The sequence below is a fragment of the Astyanax mexicanus genome, chromosome 17 (assembly GCF_023375975.1).
Source record: "Astyanax mexicanus isolate ESR-SI-001 chromosome 17, AstMex3_surface, whole genome shotgun sequence".
Classification (NCBI taxonomy): domain Eukaryota; kingdom Metazoa; phylum Chordata; class Actinopteri; order Characiformes; family Acestrorhamphidae; genus Astyanax; species Astyanax mexicanus.
In genome coordinates, this window is record NC_064424.1 from 45,355,023 (window position 1) to 45,374,464 (window position 19,442).

General features: G+C 38.0%; 1 protein-coding gene across 3 annotated transcripts in view; it reads left to right on the top strand.

The window, feature by feature from the left end:
* jak2a (Janus kinase 2a) overlaps window positions 1-19,442 on the top strand; it is a 55,127-nt gene that overhangs the window by 8,410 nt on the left and 27,275 nt on the right. The window contains exons 1-2 of one of the 3 annotated variants that reach the window (XM_049466320.1): window positions 5,585-5,836; window positions 13,208-13,460. In XM_049466320.1, coding sequence (XP_049322277.1) covers window positions 13,232-13,460 — 229 coding nt within the window. In that variant the 5' untranslated portion in view covers window positions 5,585-5,836; window positions 13,208-13,231. Of the gene's footprint in view, window positions 1-5,584; window positions 5,837-7,387; window positions 10,186-13,207; window positions 13,461-19,442 lie in introns of those variants that run through there. The other 2 variants (XM_049466321.1, XM_007252799.4) reach the window with 2 other exon arrangements.

Sequence of the window (19,442 nt, forward strand, 5' to 3'; positions counted from 1 at the left end):
GGTTATGGCAAAGTTGTGTTGAATAGAAGGTTTTGCTGGTATGACCAGAAGTTCAGTCTTTGAGAGGTTTAGTTGGAGGTGATGTTCCTTCATCCATGCGGATATGTCTGAGAGACACCGTGATATTCGTGCAGAGATTGAGTGATCATCTGGTGAGAACGACAGGTATAGCTGAATGTCGTCAGCAAAGCAGTGGTAGGAAAAACCATGTGAGCGGATAACCCGACCTAGAGAGGTGGTGTATATTGAGAAGAGAAGAGGTCCCAGTACCGAACCCTGGGGAACCCCAGTGGGTAACGAGTGGGCTGGGGACAGCCGTCCTTGCCATGACACCCTGAACGAGCGCCCAGTGAGGTACGATCTGAACCATGACAGCGCATTGTCTGAGATCCCCATGTTCGAGAGTATAGTTAGGAGGAAGTCATGGTTGACTGTGTCGAAAGCAGCCGAGAGGTCCAGCAGAATGAGCACTGAGGACTGTCCTGCAGCTCTGGCAGTTTTTAACGCTTCTGTCACAGACAACAGAGCCGTCTCAGTAGAGTGCCCTTTCTTGAAACCAGATTGGTTCTGGTCCAGGAGGTCATTTTGGGTGAGGAAGCCAGAGACTTGATTGAGAGCTGCTCTTTCAAATGTTTTAGAAAGAAAAGGCAGTAGTGAGACCGGTCTGTAGTTATCAACCTGGGCGGGGTTGAGAGAAGGCTTTTTAAGCAGTGGTGTCACATGTACTTGTTTAAAAGCAGTCGGGAACACACCAGATGTTACAGAGGCATTGATGGTGTGAGTAATAGCCGGAATGATTGCAGGTGCAATGGTTTGCAGAAGGTCTGAAGGAATCGGGTCAAGTGGACACGTAGTAGGACGGCTACGCGTTAGGAGAGCCAGTGTCTCGTTCTCAGTGAGAGGAGCGAACGAGGAGAAAGCGACGCCTTCGGTAGAGGGATACCGGGCAGCAGCGCATGATGTAGGACTGCTACATGTCGCATCAGTAAACTGTCTGCTGATAGCTGCCACTTTCCCAGTAAAGAATGAGGCAAGAGCTTCAGCCGTAAGGCAGGTAGCCTGAGGAGGAGGTGGAGGGTTGAGTAGTGTTTTGAATGTAGCAAATAGTTTCCGGGAGTCTGTGAGGGAGCTGATTTTTTTGTGATAGATTTCAGCTTTAGCAGTGAGGCTGGCTGAAAAAGAAGCCAGGAGCAGTTGGTAGTTTTTTAGGTCTGTCTGGTTTTGCTTTTTTTGCCATTTTCTTTCAGCAGCTCTGAGTTTGGAGCGTAGTTCCCTGAGTGTGTCATTTTTGAGCCATGGCTGCGGTTTGCTTGGTTTAATGGCTCGAGATGTTTGAGGACAGAGGTCGTCCAAACAGGAGCTTAATGTGGAGCAAAGAGTATCAGTGGCATCATTAACATTGAGTGATGAAAATGAGCCTAATGGAGGCATATTGTCAGTCACCAGCGAGGAGAACTGGTCTGCTGGGAGATCTCGAAGATTTTATGATCATGTAGATTATGTGTCTGTGGATCTGCTAATGCAATACTAATGCAATACAATGCCTTCATCATCATCATCATGCGCATCCACCTGCAAGTGTATCTTTGGCCTTAGAAATCGTAGCATTTTCTGCTTCTCACCATTCAAATCCCCTATATACATTCAATGATGTCGAGATCTGGACACTGGGACAATCATTATATTGCTGTAACAGCAGTAATATTATTTTTCTCCATATCCTTTTGGACCCACAGTCCTGAGTCGTCTTTTTCTCACAGAAGACGGATAAACAAACACCTGTGGATGCTTTCAGATCTGAAGTGAAAGGAACTTTAATTAAGGAACTTAATTAGCTTATCTATCTCAAAGATGATGGTAAATAGGTATATAGTGGGTATATATAGGTATCAGTAATGTCTGTAGTGTATTGGGCAGTATCTAGGCTTAAAGGTGCTGTATCTATAGACATGTCTCTTCACTCTGGCAACAGGCCATTTTCTAAATAAATCTAAGTAAATCTTTTTGTTAGCCACTCTGAAAAAGAATATATTGTCAGTGTCTATTCATTTGTTACTTTTTGACGTAATATGAATCTCTCAGATGTTGCTTAAATTGTTTCCAATGGACCAATACTAATGCCCCGAAATGACTTTAATTTTATCTTTTACATTGACCTCCACTGAAAGTGAAGAACTGTAAAGTTGCCTTTTTGAAGATTTTTGTCTGGAAGCACCAGAATGCTAAATGCCATCAATCTAAATGTCAAAATCTTTATGATGAAAGTGTAGATACAGAGAGTTCAGTAAATGACACAGAAAGAAAAAAACAGGATTGATACAGACACAGTCAGACACAGTCAGACACTGTGGTTTTAATCACCGTTGTATCAATTCTGGACATTTTACAGCTTTAAAATAATATTTTCTATTGATAATGTGCAGACGCAGTTATTATTATAGGTATTAAACTCTTATCATTATTTTCCTGTGGCTGTGTGTTTTTGCTAAAATGACATTTAGTCATTAATAAAAACACAGCCCTTTCTGTAAAGGTTAAAGTCCCGCATGTCTTTGAAGTGGGAGTTTTTCAGAGAGCTCAGGCTGAATTGGGGAACCTTTGGGGAATTTAGCTGCTTTTTTACTGCATTAATACTGATTATCACTGTTTTGTGGTGTGGATTTTTTGTTTTCTTATTTGAAATTAGTACCTTGTAATCCAGAATTTCCAGAATTTTTTTTTTTTTACTTTTTTTTTTCTCCAGAGTTTAAATCATATATTTTTTTTAAGTAAAAAATATTGTGTAAAATAGGCGCCTGAATTGTATTTTTTCAGGTAAGTAATTCTTTCATTTTTTTTGGACTGTCTCAGCATGACTGCGCTTACCTTTATTTTCAGTCAGTGTGATGTTTGTGTTCCTCCAGTGATGTCATTTCCCTGCCACCATGTGACACATTCATACACAACCAGTAACTGACTGTTTGAGGAATGGAAATATTGAGTAATAAAATGATTCATGTTCATAATTTAATAACAGAAGGTTGGACTTTGCTTTGTTGTAATATAAACACATTAGTGGTAGTGTCTTTTTGGTACAAATAGTGACCTTTTAGCAGTTATGGGAAACATGGTTAATATGAGTAGTATAGTGTATTTTCTGAGAAAAAAAAGCTTTGATTGTGTCACACATTCACTGTCGCATTGTTTCAATAAGCTCCTGCAACGTCACAAAATTTTTTTCAATCCAGTGTTGCTGGATTCATTTTTCACCAAGATCTTGCAGCAGCATTGATGATGGTAGAGTCTGACCACTGCACAAAGCAGCTCTTCTCCATCCAGCACATCCTAAAGATTCTCAATGAGGTTAAGATCTGGACTCTGTGGTGAACTCTCTCAATTAATGATGATTTCATGCTTCCTGAACCCTAAACTCTTTCACAATTCCAGCTCCATCAATCCTGACATTGTCATCTTGGAGTATGGCCGTGCCATCAGGAAAGAAAAAGTTAATCCATTGATGGAATAACCTGGTCTATATTTAGTATATTCATATTTGAGCACATACTGTTGCTGAACCTAGACCTGACCACCTGCATACTAGTGTGTGTGTGCTCATGTGTGTACATGTGTGTTCACTGCACATATGGGTTAAATGCAAAGGGCAAATTCCTGTGTGTGTAGCACAAATACTGACTGAGTTGTTTCGCATTTTATTACAGATGTTTTTTTATGGTTTAATGGCTCTGTAATTTAGTGTTGCTCTCAGTTGATTATTGCAGATTGGTTGAGGTTTGGGTTTCTGTAATAATTACCTAAAGTCGGACATATTTTGGCCCTGTTCAGCCACAGTCACTTCTACAATGTGAAAAACAGGCCCCGTCAGTCATTTACATACCTGCATGACTGACCACCAAACTCTGGAGGAGGAAAGCTGGGAAAACCTGTGAGTGTCTCTGTTGGAATGTGATGTTAATTATGTGAAGATCACTGTGGTTCTATAAATTAGTGGTTGCAGAGTGTAATGTTTGTTGGCAGTACATTCAGCTGCTTAGTCTTTATGTGTGTCATAAAAATGTGCACTCGGAGTTGTGTGTGAGCTGCGTGTCCACATTGTTCAGAGTTAAATCGGTCAGCATGTGGAGTTACAGCTGTCTGTGAGCTGACATGCAGCTTTTCTCTGTAAAAGAAGCTAAGTGTTGCCATTATAGTTAGATTCACTGATATCTTACTGAGTCTCTTCATGCAGAGACTCAGACTGGTCAAAGCTTATTACAATGAGTCTATAGTTCACATTCAGATACTTGCTCATAGTGCTGGTGGGCTGAACGATTTTAAAATGGGATAACTGAGATCATTGGACATCTTTATGTATAAAACATACCAGAGGGAATCTCGGTAGATAGTAGGGGTGGGATTACATGGTATTTCATGAAATACTCAATATATGGTTAGACAATTCCACAATACTTACAAGCATCTGTTTTACCGAAGAGAATAAAATGAGCAAAATTCAGGAATTATGGATTTATGGCTGTCAGTTTTACAGAAATTGACTACCAATATTCTTTACAGCAGGGTTGCCCTATTTATTTGATTATAGCTCCACAAGGTGAAGTAAAGAATCAGTAAGTTAAGATCAAATTTGGGCACTGGAACCTGAGTTTATTGATATGGATGGATGAGAGAATACTTTTGGAAATATAGTGTATATAGGGAGTCAGGAAGTGTTCGAGAGTCAGCTAGGAACAAGCATTTGGTGATTCACTCTTTGGCACCATTTAAACATTTAAACTGATAATTGGCTTGGCTGCAATCTCAGGCTAAGAAGTAGTTTGTTGTGTGCGATCAGTGTGAATTATGTTAAAGTATTTGAATCCCGTTCATGTAGCTTGCCATCAGCTGCCAGAGCCCTGAGAGAGCACAGTTGGCCTTGCTCTCTCTGGGTGGGTACAGTAGATGGCGCTCTTTCCCCTCATCACTCCTAGTGTGATGTCATTTAGCACAAGGTGAGCTGTGAGTCTGTGAGCTGATGTAGTCTTCACCCTCCTGGTGTTGGTGCATCACTATTGATAGGGGGAGTCCTAATGAATGGGTTTGATAACTGGCCTGGGAAAGATGTTGGATAAAAAAATTAAATAAAAAAAAAGTATTTGACAATATTTTAAAACATTTTCTAGATTCAGTAATATTTATCGCAATGTTTTGACACAGAGATAAAATGCATAAGTTGAAGCAGGTTTTTGTTTTTGTTACTCAAGGTGTTATTGCAGCTCGTTTGATGTTTTTAGCCTAAAAATCATAATTATGTAATTAATCGCATAGCCTTGATGTCAATGCATTTACAGAACCTGCCTACCTGAATGTTTTCTGTTTTTAAACTGTAGCACTATGGCATTTAAAGCCCTTTTGTACACATGCTCGCTCAAGCACGCACACACACGCACACACACACACTCCTAGTTTTTCACATCCTGTTTCTGCAGCTCTGCAGTCACACCACAGAAGCCACGGGGTGACCAACCGAACTGCAGTGACAGGGTGTGTGACGTAATAGCAGAAAAGGGGCGTGGGGGTTTTCTGCTGCCGTTCTTCTGCTTTTTAACTTCTTAACTCTCAAACTGAGGGAAAGCCCCAGACGTCCGAGTGTCCAATCTCCAGCCACCCGCAGGAGAAATACACGGGATGCTTTTAAATACTTTAAATTAGCGTAGAGATTCTGTAGTCTTTGCTGTTTGATTTGTGTTATTATTTCTTGGGCTTTGGCTGTAAATCCTTTGTTGACATCCCTTCTGTTTATCATAGTCATACCATGCGTCTGATTTTGATTGGCAGGAGGGTCTGGAGCACCTGCATGCAGGTAAAATTTGATCATATTTTGTGATTTTTTTTTAATACTTAAGGATGTGAGTGTTTTATTATTTGTGCTGTGTGTGTAGATGTGTGGACTTGGGCAGCATGTTGTGTGTGGTGTGTGTTTGGTTTCAGCAGACCGATAACTCTGGAGGTGGTGAGGGCTTTTTTAAATGTGTTAAAAGATGAATCATTAGTAAGAGTCATGTTTATTGGTTAATGCTCATTGTACTAATGTCGCACATGCTGGTAGTAAAGTCATGTTTGTGCGGTTTGGGTTTTTTTATGGTTTAAAACAGAAACAGGGGTGCGTACACATTTCTTTGCACACAAAAGGTCAGTAATGTGACTAATCAGCAGGCTACAAACCACAGCATTAGTAGATTTTATTTATGTATACTAATACAGCACATGAAAAAAAATGCTTAATCGTAAAATGCTGCATGCAAATAACATAAATAAGGTGTGTTGTTGTTTATATAGTTACTGGGGGAAATACGCACCAATGTAGATGTTTTATTACTTTAATCCTATTTCACATAATGACTTCCCCTGTATATCACTCCCATTTCTGTTTGCTATACTATTTTCTAGCCGCATATAAGCTTAACGCTGTAGAAAATGACCCTCTTAAAAAAACAGAACAGTGAAATACCATAGATACATATAAATCAGATAAAACAAAAAGTTTTACTTCTCTTTTTAGAAATAAATACATTTTTAATAATAAAAAAATACTCTTACTGTGTTCTTAACAGAAATATTTTGTTTGAATCAAAAATAAAAACAGGCCTCTACAATCTTTTTGTGAAAAATACATTTTGTCACTGTTAAATCTACAAGCTACTATGTTATTATTTTATTATATCCAAAAAAAAAAAAAAGAATTAAGAGCGGTGGTTGTCAGAATTTCTCCATTAAAATATACGCTCACACTTTGTTTTGTACAAAAAAAGGTTATTTTTGGAAGATAGATTCTGAGGCTTCCTTCAAAGAACCTTTTGTAGCACCTGATTTTTTAAAACAATTATCTGGTATCTGATATTTTGTTTTTTTGGGGTGGTGAATGGTTATCACCTAACATCCTGACCTTACTAATAGGGGAGGGCGATATGGGCCTAAAATAATATCACACGATATTTTGTGGTACTTTTCGTGATAACGATATTTTTGGCGATATGACAAAACACTGAAAATATTGAACAAATATTTTAAGATTATACTTCTGCATCAAAATAAAAATGACATTTTATTATTGCATACGATATGATGTAGCACACCCCTAATGTAGATGTTAAAAAAATACAAGAATTTTATCAGATTTGTAACAGAAGTCAATGATCCAGAATGTCATCATTCTAATAATACACTCCATATATCCAGGATTAAAGTAAAATAAATGATACTGGACAGATATAATCTGTCTCTAGTAGATAAATAATGGGAAATGAGAACAGTGTGATTTTTTCTTTTGCTAAAAACAGTAAAAAAAAAAAAAAAAGTAGTACCCTGATGTGATAATTAGAGGTGGTTGCTAATTGATATGACACTATTTCAGGGTATAATATCGTTCACAATATTCATAAATGCTGGCAATATTATTGTGTGCAATATGATATAACACACCCCTACTTACTAATGCTGTTTTTGCTGAATACAATTAACAATCAAATTCTTGCAGCAGTAGAAACAGTTACTCCAACAAAATCAGTAAAAAAACTCTTTTTAATGCTCTTGACTTTGGAAGAAACAAAGTCCTGTGTAGACTTCCTGTATTCATATTCAGAAAGCTATTTATATCACTGTAGACATGTTTATTATTTTTATTATTTGTCCAGTAAAAATGAACTGAAGTAGGATGTTTTTAATTTTATTTGGCCGCTGCTTTTAAATGATTGAGGTTTAAATTATAAACAGTAAAAAGTAGAAATAGCTACTGTATTTGTGTTACCACTAAAGGGAGGGATTATATGACTGTTTTTTGTTTAACCTCTTACCCACATGCTTTATTGGTAACTGTTTGATTAATCATGTATATGGTATATATGAGTCTCACAGGGTTCTATTTTAAGGTCTATGAAACTGATTGTAATCATAACCATAATCTAGTTATGATAGTGAAGTGTTTCCTCAAAAACAGGGGATAAGGGGGGAATACATTATTATTAGCAGCAACATTAGTGTCTTTAACCCTTTAAGCTCTTTAAAAACCCTTTTTTGCAGTGATTGCTGTACTAATAGGTGTTGGCTGGTGCATTTCAGTGGTAGCATCTTTGTTTAAGTTCTTTGTGTGAGCTGTTTGTGCAGTGCATGTTGATTTTAAAGTTTGCATGCTGTGTGTTTAGCTTAAGTGTTTCGCAGGTTTAACCACAGGCAGCCTGAGGTGATGCATGCAAAATCTGTGTCTGCTGTGAATGGAAACTTCTGGGCCCACTGAGGTGCAGAAACACGCCAGTTTAAACTGCCCTGTCCAGCAGAGCCAAATCAGGGTTCAGCTGATTTACTGCGTCTGTCCACCGTCCTCCCAAACCTGCAAATCACGCTGATTAACTCAGACTGTAGCAAGGAAGAGCTGTGTAATCAATCAATATATCTCACTCTTCATCTCTCTCTCTCTTTTACTCTCTTTTTCTTTCTCTTTCTCTCTCAACCCCCTCTTCCCCTGGCTCTTTGTGTCTGTTTATATAACTCTTATCTAAGGGTGGGCAATATGGCTGTAAAATAACATCACAATATTTCATAGTATTTTCATTACTGCAACAAAAAAAACTGAGATATTAAAAATACAAGAATTCTATCAGATTTGTAACAGAAGTCAATGATCCAGAATGCCATGATACTAATAATAATGCACTCAAAATATCTCCATTTATCCAGGATTAAAATAAAATAAATGATACGGGACAGATATAATCTGTCTCTAGTAGATATAGAATGTGAAATGAGAACAGTGTGAATTTTTCTTTTGTTAAAAACAGAAAAAAAGGAGTGAGTTATATTCAAAAAATGTTTGCGATATTAGTGAGTATGAAACGAAATGGCACACCCCTACTTTTAAAGCTCCACTAGGTAGGATTGAGATTTTGTGCTCATGGGCTCCCCCTATAGTTGTAGAGTGTAATAAATGTATATTTCAGGCGTTTTCTGGCTTTCACAGACATAGTCGGTCTCTTTCCAGCTTCTGCCAGAGTGTCTGTATGTTAGTTTGTAAAGAATGAACCAGTAGTCCTTGTAGAACTGTTAGAACTAAAGGTCGGAAAGCAGGTTGCAGTTCTTGCGAGCGTTGGTCGCGGCCGCCTCGGAAAACTTACAGTGTCGCAGAGGAGCTCCGCCACAGACACGAGAGCACCGCTATTCCTCCTATTACACCTCAATGCAGCGCTGCAGTTTCAAGCTGTAATTTTACTTCTTTAAAAAGATCAAAAATCAAGGAAATCTTACCTAGTGCTGCTTTAACTTATTATCAAACACATTCAAATAATATGAGAAACACAGCAATAGTACCTTTATACTTAGCAGCAATAGTTACTACTGGAGTATTATATGCATTATTAGTAAGATACAACTAAAGGTGTCCAGTGTATTCCCATTCATTACTCTATAGGTAAAAGTATAGATACTAGGGTTTGAAATACTTCTGTAGTATACTACTTTTATATTTGTAGTAAGTAACTAATGCTTAAGTACTTCATCATTATTAGTAGATAAATTGCAAATCAGCTACTTGCACATGCTAAGGCTAATTAGTAATAAGTAATGTACAGTCGTTAAAGTCATTTAAGTACACTATGTAAATTGCATGTGATTTGGTACTTTCCACCGCTGCCCACTCATTTGGATTGTGGCCCAGTTTCTGCAATCACAGCTTCTCTAGGATCCGTTATGTCTTTTTCTTTGTGTTTCTTTTTGTATCTGTCTCAGTTTCTGTTCCTCTCTGGGAGTTTTCAGATTGAAGATTCGTGTGGATATTAAGGAGAAGAGTGATTTTTGTCTTTGAGGACAGATGTGGTTTGTTTTGCTTCCTGCTTTACAGAGTACTGGTTGCTAATATTAATCAGAGGTTCTTCAGAGCTAATACTGTACAGCGTGCATTGATTTCTATTGGACGTTTTTCAAATTTGTATTTCTTTTTCCCCCAATTTGGAAGGCTAATTACCGTACTCACTCCTTGGTCCACTGATTCCACTGATCACTGGTTAGGCTTAGTGCTTGGAGGACAGTGCTACCTGTGCTGACCAACATTACATAAATAGTGAAGTTGGAATGCTCTCTCTGACTCCGGCTGCTGATGCCAAGCAGCATGATCCAGGATTTAAACCAGTGATCTTCAGATCGTAGTGGAAGTTCCTACTCAAGGTATATAAATATACTAGTAAATTCCTTAATTTACTAGATACTGTATAGAATTTATAAGAACAGTATAAAAATATTATCAAATTTTTTTAAAGACATTTTCACAATACACAGTATTGCAGAGTGCAGTGGCAGATTGCTAAAAATGTATATTTTAATCTCTCGCGCAAAGTACAATGATTTCAGTCAGTTTTTAATGCACATTATTCAATTATTCAGGCCTAATTAAGCTGTTTGCAATGAAATATGCAGTTGAGTCTGTGTTCTCAAAGCACTGATCATTTAGTCAATGTACTTAACAAAAAGCATATTGTCAATTCGATATGACAGTTTACCATGATGCTGTAAAAATCTTTATTTATTTCCCGCCTCTAGCATATCTGAGTTATCTACAGTGTGATCCAGGGTGATACAGATCCTTTAAGGCTGAGAGTTTAACCTGAGGTTAAGATAAAAGGCCATTATGTGGAAACTCTGCTTCTGACCAGTGTCTGACACCTCAGTGTGTGTGCGTGTGTGTGTGTGTGTGTGTGTGTGTGTGTGTGTGTGTGTGTGGTACCACATAATGGAAATAAACTCTTAATTCTGCTGGTGTGGTGAATTTAGTGAATTTAGGTGAAGTGAATCCGGTCAGAGCTCTTTTGCGGTGAGAGGCCTTGTGATTCCTGTAAATGTGTTTTTTCATGCTTCGGTGGATTGACTCGGTCAAGTAAAGGGTAAATGTGTAAGCCTTGTGTTAAATATAAAGCAAATACAACAGTTAGCTTCATTCCATCAGCAGCCGGAGTCAGAGAGTATAGCTAGCCGTTCAACATTGCCATCAGTTAACAGAGGCTTACAGATTTGTAAGCCAGTGTTAAGTTTTATATCTATAAGCTCCTACAGGAAGCCAGTGAACGTGTTAGCAGTTTGTGTGTAAGTGTTCTTCCACAGAAATGTGAAGACTTGCTGATCACTCTTCTGCAAGTTGTTTTTATTTTTTTATTTTTTCAGCCAGTTCAGCCAGTTTCTTGCTGTTTATAGTAAAATACTTGTGGCTAGTCACTAAAGCTTGGTTCCAAAAGACACAAAAGTAATTACATGTGTACACCAAGAACTGAGATGTGTCCAAAGATTTGGTAAAAATGTTTGGTGCTTTGGACAGATGAGATATATGCAGCTCTAGAAAACATTAAGAGAGCTCTCAAGTTTCTAAATCAACTTCTCTGATTTCGCTATTTATAGGTATATGTTTGTGTAAATTACCATTGTTGTTTTATTCTATGATCTACGGACAACATTTTCAAAATTACAAATAAAAATATTATCACTTAGACCATTTATTTGCAGAAAATTAGGCTGAAATAATAAACCAAATGAAGAGCTTTCAGAGCTCAAATAAAAGATGAAAGATGAAAACAAGTTAATATTCATAACGTTTTAAGAGTTCTCAATATTTGGTGGAATAATCCTTGTGTTTATTCACTATTTTAATGCATCTTGGCATCATGTTCTCCTCCACCAGTCTTACACACTGCTTTTGGATAACTTTATGCTTGCACTCCTGGTGCAAAAAGTGGTTTCTTATTTTTTTTTCCAGAGATGTGTTTATGACACTATGATTGTTTTTACCCTGACAGTTTTCTTAAAATTTGATATAAAAAATCTGTGCATCACCCTGCTTACTTCCACAGTATTCCACAGTATGCTGTATCGTAACCCCTGTATAATGATGTGTATAAAACACAGACAGCGCTAATGGTCACTGTTGATCACTTCCTTGACATTCACAGCAAAGAGTGTGTAAACTTAAAGCAGCATCTATTTTCAGACAGTTTTTGTTTATGAAATAAATAGTGCGGCGCACATTAAGGGGATGATTATTGTAAATGTAGATAGATTATACATCACAACATTCATTTTCTTATCTTTTTTTCTATGTGAAGGTTATTTTTTTAACCCAGAATGTCAGGGGTGAGTAAACTTCAAAGCAGTTAACACGCTGAGTATCACAGCAAGATTCCTGGAAAGCATTCTTTACCCTTGTTCTTATACACATGGGCACGCACACACACACTGCTTTGATTAGGAAAGAATGCAGGATGAAGTTTCAAGTTTCTGTTTACTTCTGGTAGTAGATGTTCTCTACATTGTTAAAAAAAAAACATTGCTTATTTTAAGTCGAAACGTGTAAATACAAGTGCATGTCAGAAAATAAGAATATCATTGAAAAGTTACTTTTAGTAATTCAATTTAAAATGTAAAATTCATATATTATATAGATGTATTACACACAGAGTGATTTATTTTAAGCATTTATTATTTCTTTATTTGTTGATGATTATTATGGCTTACAGCCAATGAAGAAAATTCTCAGAAAGTCTCAGAAAATTAGAATATTATAATAAGACCAATTGGAACTTTTAGCAGTGTGGGCAGTGTGCCAAGTCCTGCTGGAAAATTAAATCTGCATCTCCATAAAAATTGTCAGCAGACGGAAGCATTAAGTGCTGTAAGATTTTGTGGGAAAACAAAACTGCTCTGACTTTAGACTTGATAATAAAACACAGTGGATCAACACCAGCAGATATATAGACATGTCTCTCCAAACCATCACTGATTGGTGGAAACTTCACACTAGACCTCAAGCAGTTTGGACTGTGTGTCTCTCCACTCTTCCTCCAGACTCTGCCCCCTTGATTTCCTTTAAATAAAATGTAAAATTTACTGATGATCAGTGATGGTTTGGAGAGACATGTCTGTCATCTGCTGGTGTTGATCCACTGTGTTTTATTATCAAGTAGACTAGACAAACTCTCTGTATCAGCAATATCTACAACAAGCTGAAAAAAAGTAGATGAATGCATTCGTGACAAGGGGTGTCCACAAACATTTGGACACTGTGTAAATGATTCATGATGTGATGATTCATTATGCTGATTGCTTTGTTATATTAATTGCTGACACAGTCAGGAATAATTGTCGTACTGAGCGCATTAGCTTTATTTCCCAAAACTAATTAATCCCCCTCCGCACTCCCCCACAGGTGGGAGATACAGCGTGACCACACATGGCCTGGACCACATTTGTTGCCATGGAAACCTCATCATGTCCCAGTCCGCCTCATCCGAACGGAGACACGCTGCCCCTCAAACTGGCCTCCAGCGCCGCCCTGCAGGTTCACCTCTACCATCGCAGCCATGGGCAAGGCCAGAGCACCAGCGACTGCCCACCCCTCACTTACCCCCCGGGAGATTACGTGGCGGAGGAGCTGTGCATTAAAGCAGCCAGAGAGTGCGGTAAGTGTTTGTTTGAGTAGTGACGATTAGTATAGTGATTAGTGATATTCTGTAAGACTGTTCTCTGGTAAGTATTTGAATTTTAACAAGCTTATAAAAGAGTAATAAATTGCTCTGTGAAATTCAGCATTTTTGAGTTTATGGTTTTGTTACAACTGCTTTGAGTTTAAAATAACTACAAGGATACAAGTATTTATTAATTCTGAGTAATGAGCTTGAGTGACTGTTGTAACACAGTGGCTAACAGCAGTATCTTGCCTGTAACAGAGTTCAAACCAAGGTTCATGTGTTTTTTATATTGTACATATTTGGTTAGGTTTGGTTTCACACTGCTGTTTGCTGCCAGAATTTTACTCCCCTTCGCAAATATGGGTTTCAGAAGTGTAATGAAAATGCAATATAAAACTATAGCACTACAATAAATACAGACAAGACTATTTAACATGACAAATTTCCAATGGATTCCTTGTTTTTCAGTAATAAATAACTCTTAATCTACAGCTACAGTAGATACAGGAATCACACCAGCACTTTCTATTGCTAAGTAGGTGATAATAGACACTGCAGCCAAACCAGACCATGGTTTAGTAGATCTGGATGACCTCTTTAGATTGGACCTAAAATTTTGGTCCTTTGGTTTCACTATTTTTTTAAGTAATGAGTTATTTATCTAACACTCTACTATTTCCAATCCAGTAATCAGATCAAAGTTACTTATCCAAGTCACTGTACATTACTTTTTTGTCATTTTCCTGTCGGCCACAACCACCCCAAAATAACAACTGGCTAGCGAGCTAACAAGGTAACAGGCAAAAACTAACACCTGGGCTGAACACACACACAGCTAGCCCACCCTCTCACTCCACCTCACACACACACACACACACACACACACACACACTGGAGGGAGGAGTGAGATGCACATTTTCTAGCTGGAAATACAGAACAAGTCCCAAAGGTGGAGCGAAGTTATGTTGAGGCAGCAGGTGTGTGTGTGTGTGGGTGTGTGTGTGGGTGTGGGTGTGTGTGGGTGTGTGTGGGTGTGTGTGGGTGTGGGTGGGCGTGTGTGGGTGTGGGTGGGCGTGTGTGTGTGTGTGTGTGTTGAGGGGTGGTGATAGGTGTTGTCGGTAGCTGCTGAATGTAACTAAAAGTGTAACTTGTAAGTAACTTAGTTACTTTTTAAATCAAATAATCCATAAAGTAAATAATTTACTTTTTTTTTTTTTTTTTTTTTTTTTTTTTTTTTAGTAATCAGATCACTTTTTTTCAAGTAACTATGCCATCACTGCTGGACTTTGATCTTTGATTCAAAGTAGCTTTTACACTTTAGGTCCAGATTTCTAGCACATTTACAATCAGTCTGAATAGCAATAACAGGTAAATACCATGAATGCAAATGTAAACTACACCAGATTCATAGCTCCGTAGCTTTAGACTTCACAGGAAATCCGTTTAAATTTAGAAGTGGAAATGAGGGAAATAAAAAAAGGGCTTAGGCTTTTACTAAAGGGGGTCAAACCACCAGGTTATGGTTCACAGGGAGTTATTTAGGTCATAGTACACTGTGCTCGAGCATCTGTTGGCTGAAACATCCTGCTGTGTCAGAGTTGCTTTTTTCCCCCAGGAACAGAATCAGGTATCGCTTCAAAACATGCTCAAACATGATCCGCTTCATTTCTGTAAGTGATTCAAGCATTGCTGTAATTCACAGCTGAGAGAACAGACACATGTCGATGGTGTGATGACCAAACAAACTGAGATGGTTCCTATTTCTGTGGAATTAAACTGCAACTGTCCCACTGCACTGCCAGCAAAATGCATGTCCTCTTATGTGATTCATATTCAAAGGAAAAGGTAAAGTTTCCCTTAACCTACCCCTCTTAACCCCAGCCTAACGAGAATCGGCCCAATCCCATTTTCACCCCTTGGCCCTACCCTTACCCCTCTGTTTTACATGTGTATCTGAAGGGGTAGTTTAGGGGAAGGGATTCATACAGAGATTTTTCAGAGGCACACTTCAAACGAAGGAGTATGAGAATCACTGGTAAGATGGCGCTATTTTACCAGAGTATAATGTGTAGTTTCTTCATAACAATCTTTTATAAGAAGCATAAAAATGATCGCTAGTTGTCTCAGTAGCAAGCTATCTAGCTAATTTACCCGTTCCAACTTAAATTGTGCCACATACGGCAGAAGTTGCAGCATTAACTGTAACTGTAACTCTGTTCCAAGGGGAAGGGGTACACTCGAAAATAAGGGATAGGAGTAAGTGGTAGGACCAAGGGATTGGTGATTGGACCTTAATGTTTTGGTATCGCTGGTGATGCTAACCTAGGACAGTGGCTTTAATGATAGCTGGTATTTAAATGTGTTAATTAAAAGGGTGTGAAGTTAAACGATTAATCGTTTTTTAATTGAAATTACGATTTGAATGGACAAATTTTTTCAATTGCATGGGCTGTGATTTAGCGAATTAGCCAATAGCCTGCAAGCATGTGTGTGAAGACAAAGCCTGCTCTTACAGAGATGCGTCATGGCTTTGTGACATCACCGCGTTTGTAGTCCGTAGAGTGCTGGGAACTGTAGTCTTTGGGCTCATAGTCACTCCCATGCTCAACGGGAATAAAAGGAGCTGCAGAATGAGCCGTAGTCGGCGTGACAGTGCCTTAATATTTATGTCTTATTATATTTGATAGATATGTTAATCACTGAAACAGGTTTAGGGTTTAAGGGATTAAAAATAATCACAATTTAAATCACGATTAGCTCCAACTTCATACTAATAAGGAAATAAGGAAAGCCATTACAGTCACAACAATAATCTAATAATGAAATTGTTTGAATGTTTGTTTAATTGATTAATTGACGAACGTCATGCTACCATAGGTGCTTTAAATTGCAGCTCGGATGTGGCCGTATATTGTGGTACAGACATTTTTCATGTCTACTGCTGGAGTGACTCTGCATTGTGGCTCAGATGTCTCCTTAACCTTCCAGCATTACCCTGTTTAATGAAATTATTTAATAATATATATTTTAAACTACAATAAAGAAAAATAAAGAGTAGTGCAGTTGGTAGTTGATAGAGGCTCTAATTATGTGTCATGTTGGTTAAGTGAATCAAACCAGTGACCTGATCACAAGGCCACAATTCTTCTGTTGCAACCCTAGTTGCAGCATATTCTACACACAGCGTAGTGTTACGTATATTACTGCATTTTCTGCACTAGGTTTCTGCACAGTTCTGCCTATTTGCTGTAGTTTTGGATTTCACTGGAAGGTGGGCAGAGCTCAAATAGCTGCTTTAACTGGAGAAGGATTCGGTCTGGAAGATCTTTTTCCCCTCCATAAAGCTTAAATCTGATCATTATGTCTGAAATGCCTGTGTGAAGTACAGCCCTGCTGGATCTAAACTTTTGACCTGTGACCTAATGAGCACACATCTGATGTGAATTTGAACTTGGCGTCACAAATGGAACAGGAGTGCTGCCAAACCACAGAGAGAAAACACACACACACACACGTACACTGCTTTAACCTGCTTTAACCAAAGGCATTCTGGTTTACCTTTTGAATATATTTGTCTAGTTGCCAACTAAGTACATACTTTGCAAGATTTTTATACAGGGAGTGTTTTGGTCGTGTTTTATTCGTCTCTCTATGTAGCAGCTCGGATGCTTCCCGGGCCGGCTGCCAGAGTTTCTCTACATTGTGGTTCAGACCTGCTGCTGTAGCAGCTCCAAATCGTGGCTTGGATGCTTCCCAGACCTGCTGCCAGATTGAATTTACATTGTGGTTGAGATTTTTCTATAACCTGCTGCCAAATTTGCTATATATTGCAGCTCAGCCACTTCCCAGGTCTGCTGCTAAAGTAAAATACATCACAGCTTGGATATTTTATATTTTACTAAACCCAGCAGTGGAGGGACATTACATCACAGCTTGGATGCATCCCAGTCCTGTTGCTTTAGTGATGCTACATTGTGTTTTTAGATGTGTTCAGAATAGCTTATACATTGTGGCTCAGATGCTTCCCAGACCTGCTGCAGAAGTAATTCTTCCTCACGACTATATTGTGTTTCAGATATGTTCCCAGGCTTGTTGCCAGAATGGTCAGAATGCTTCCTGAACCTGCTGCTAGAGTTTCTCTACATTGTGGTTCAGATGCTTCCCAGGCCTGCATTTCAATGCCAGGTTCACACTACACGATTTTGGGACGGTTTTTCGTTGATTGCAGAGAAAAACTCTGCCTGGAGGCAAATCAGGGATCACTCAGCGCTTCTGCTGTTGCGTAGTGTGAACTACTGAAAGACGCTTGCCGATCTGTCGCTGAATGATCACCGACGAGTCGCAGATGCCCAACATATATTCAACATGTTTAATATCTGGCTCAGTCAGCGACTGGGAGTCAGGAGCAGCAGCTACATACAGCCAATGAGATCATAGAAAGAGATCTCTCCTCTACAGAGATTCTCTGGCATGGCATCGCTAGTTTTCGTGTGTTCGTGTATGTAGTAGCACAATACAGGTGTTTTTTTCCGTATCGTACAGTTCCAGTATAACCCTTACAATGGATTTCCCAGCCCCGCACCAGCTGTCTAGACGCTGCAGTGTCAGGCAGCACTGTGGCATCAGTGGACAGTTCTGTGGTTGTTTCAGTTTCAGTCATGTGCCTTTGTCGGTCACAAGTGCACACAGACTCTGTTTCTGTGTGTTTCTCTCTCTCTTTCTGTTTCTCTATTCTATTCTTTATTTTTGTCTTTCTCATTTCTTTTCCTATCATTCTTTCTTTCTGTATTTCAATGTTTATTTACTATTATTGTGCATAGTATTATTATTTCTTATATTTCTTTTTTTGTTATTTATTTTATTTGTATTAGTTTATTTTCAAATTACTTTTTTAAGCAAAAGAGAAAATCATACTGTTCTCATTTTACATTATATATCTACTAGAGATTAGACAGATTATATCTGTCCAGTATCATTTATTTTACTTTAATCTTGGATATATGGAGATATTTGGAGTGCATTATTAATATTTTTAGTATCATGACATTCTGGATCATTGACTTCTGTAACAATTCCTTGACTTCTGTAATTTTAATTAAAAAATTAAAAAAATAAATAAATAAAAATAAAAAATGTATATATATATCGTTGCATACAATATGATATGGCACACCCCTAACTGAGAAATATATATATATATATATATATATATATATATATATATATATATATATATATATATATTTCTCAGTTAGGGGTGTGCCATATCATATTGTATGCAACGATAAAACTTTTTTTTTTGTTGCAGTAGTTTAATTCAGTGTTTTGTCTTATTGCCTGGTGTATTGTTATCGTAAAAATACCATGAAATATTGTGATATTATTTTATATTTTTTATTATTTATCTCCCACTCCTACAAGCAAAAACAGTATTTAAAATTTTAATTAAAAATTAAATTTTTAAGTAATAACTGCCTTTTTATTGAAAAAAAATAGATATATATGTATGTGTGTACTCGCACATGTGAGTTGAGTGTGTTTGACGATGTGTTTGTGTACGTTTTGGTGTGTGTTTATGTCTGTGGTGTACGTGTGAGAGAGAAGTCACACGCTGTTCTCTCCTTTCACTTTTCTTCCTGTCTTATCAGTGTTGGCATTAGCCACGGCAAAGCGTGACACTATTGTGGGCAAGCGCTACTTCCTGTTCCCACTGTCATCACGTCCTGTTTACATGATCTCCCTCCACGCATGTTTATGTCCAAATTAGATCTGTTTAACTTTGTTTATTATTATGTCATTATAGTGTGTGTAGAAAACTGCCTGTTAAAGCTTTAGGGACCAAGATCAGCACATATTGAGTCATAATAAAATACAAGGCACATTTAATCAAAGACAAGACTGAGACCAGGACATATTGAGCCCAAATCGAGACAGACACCAGGACACGAAGTTCAAGACCAGGATACATTGAAT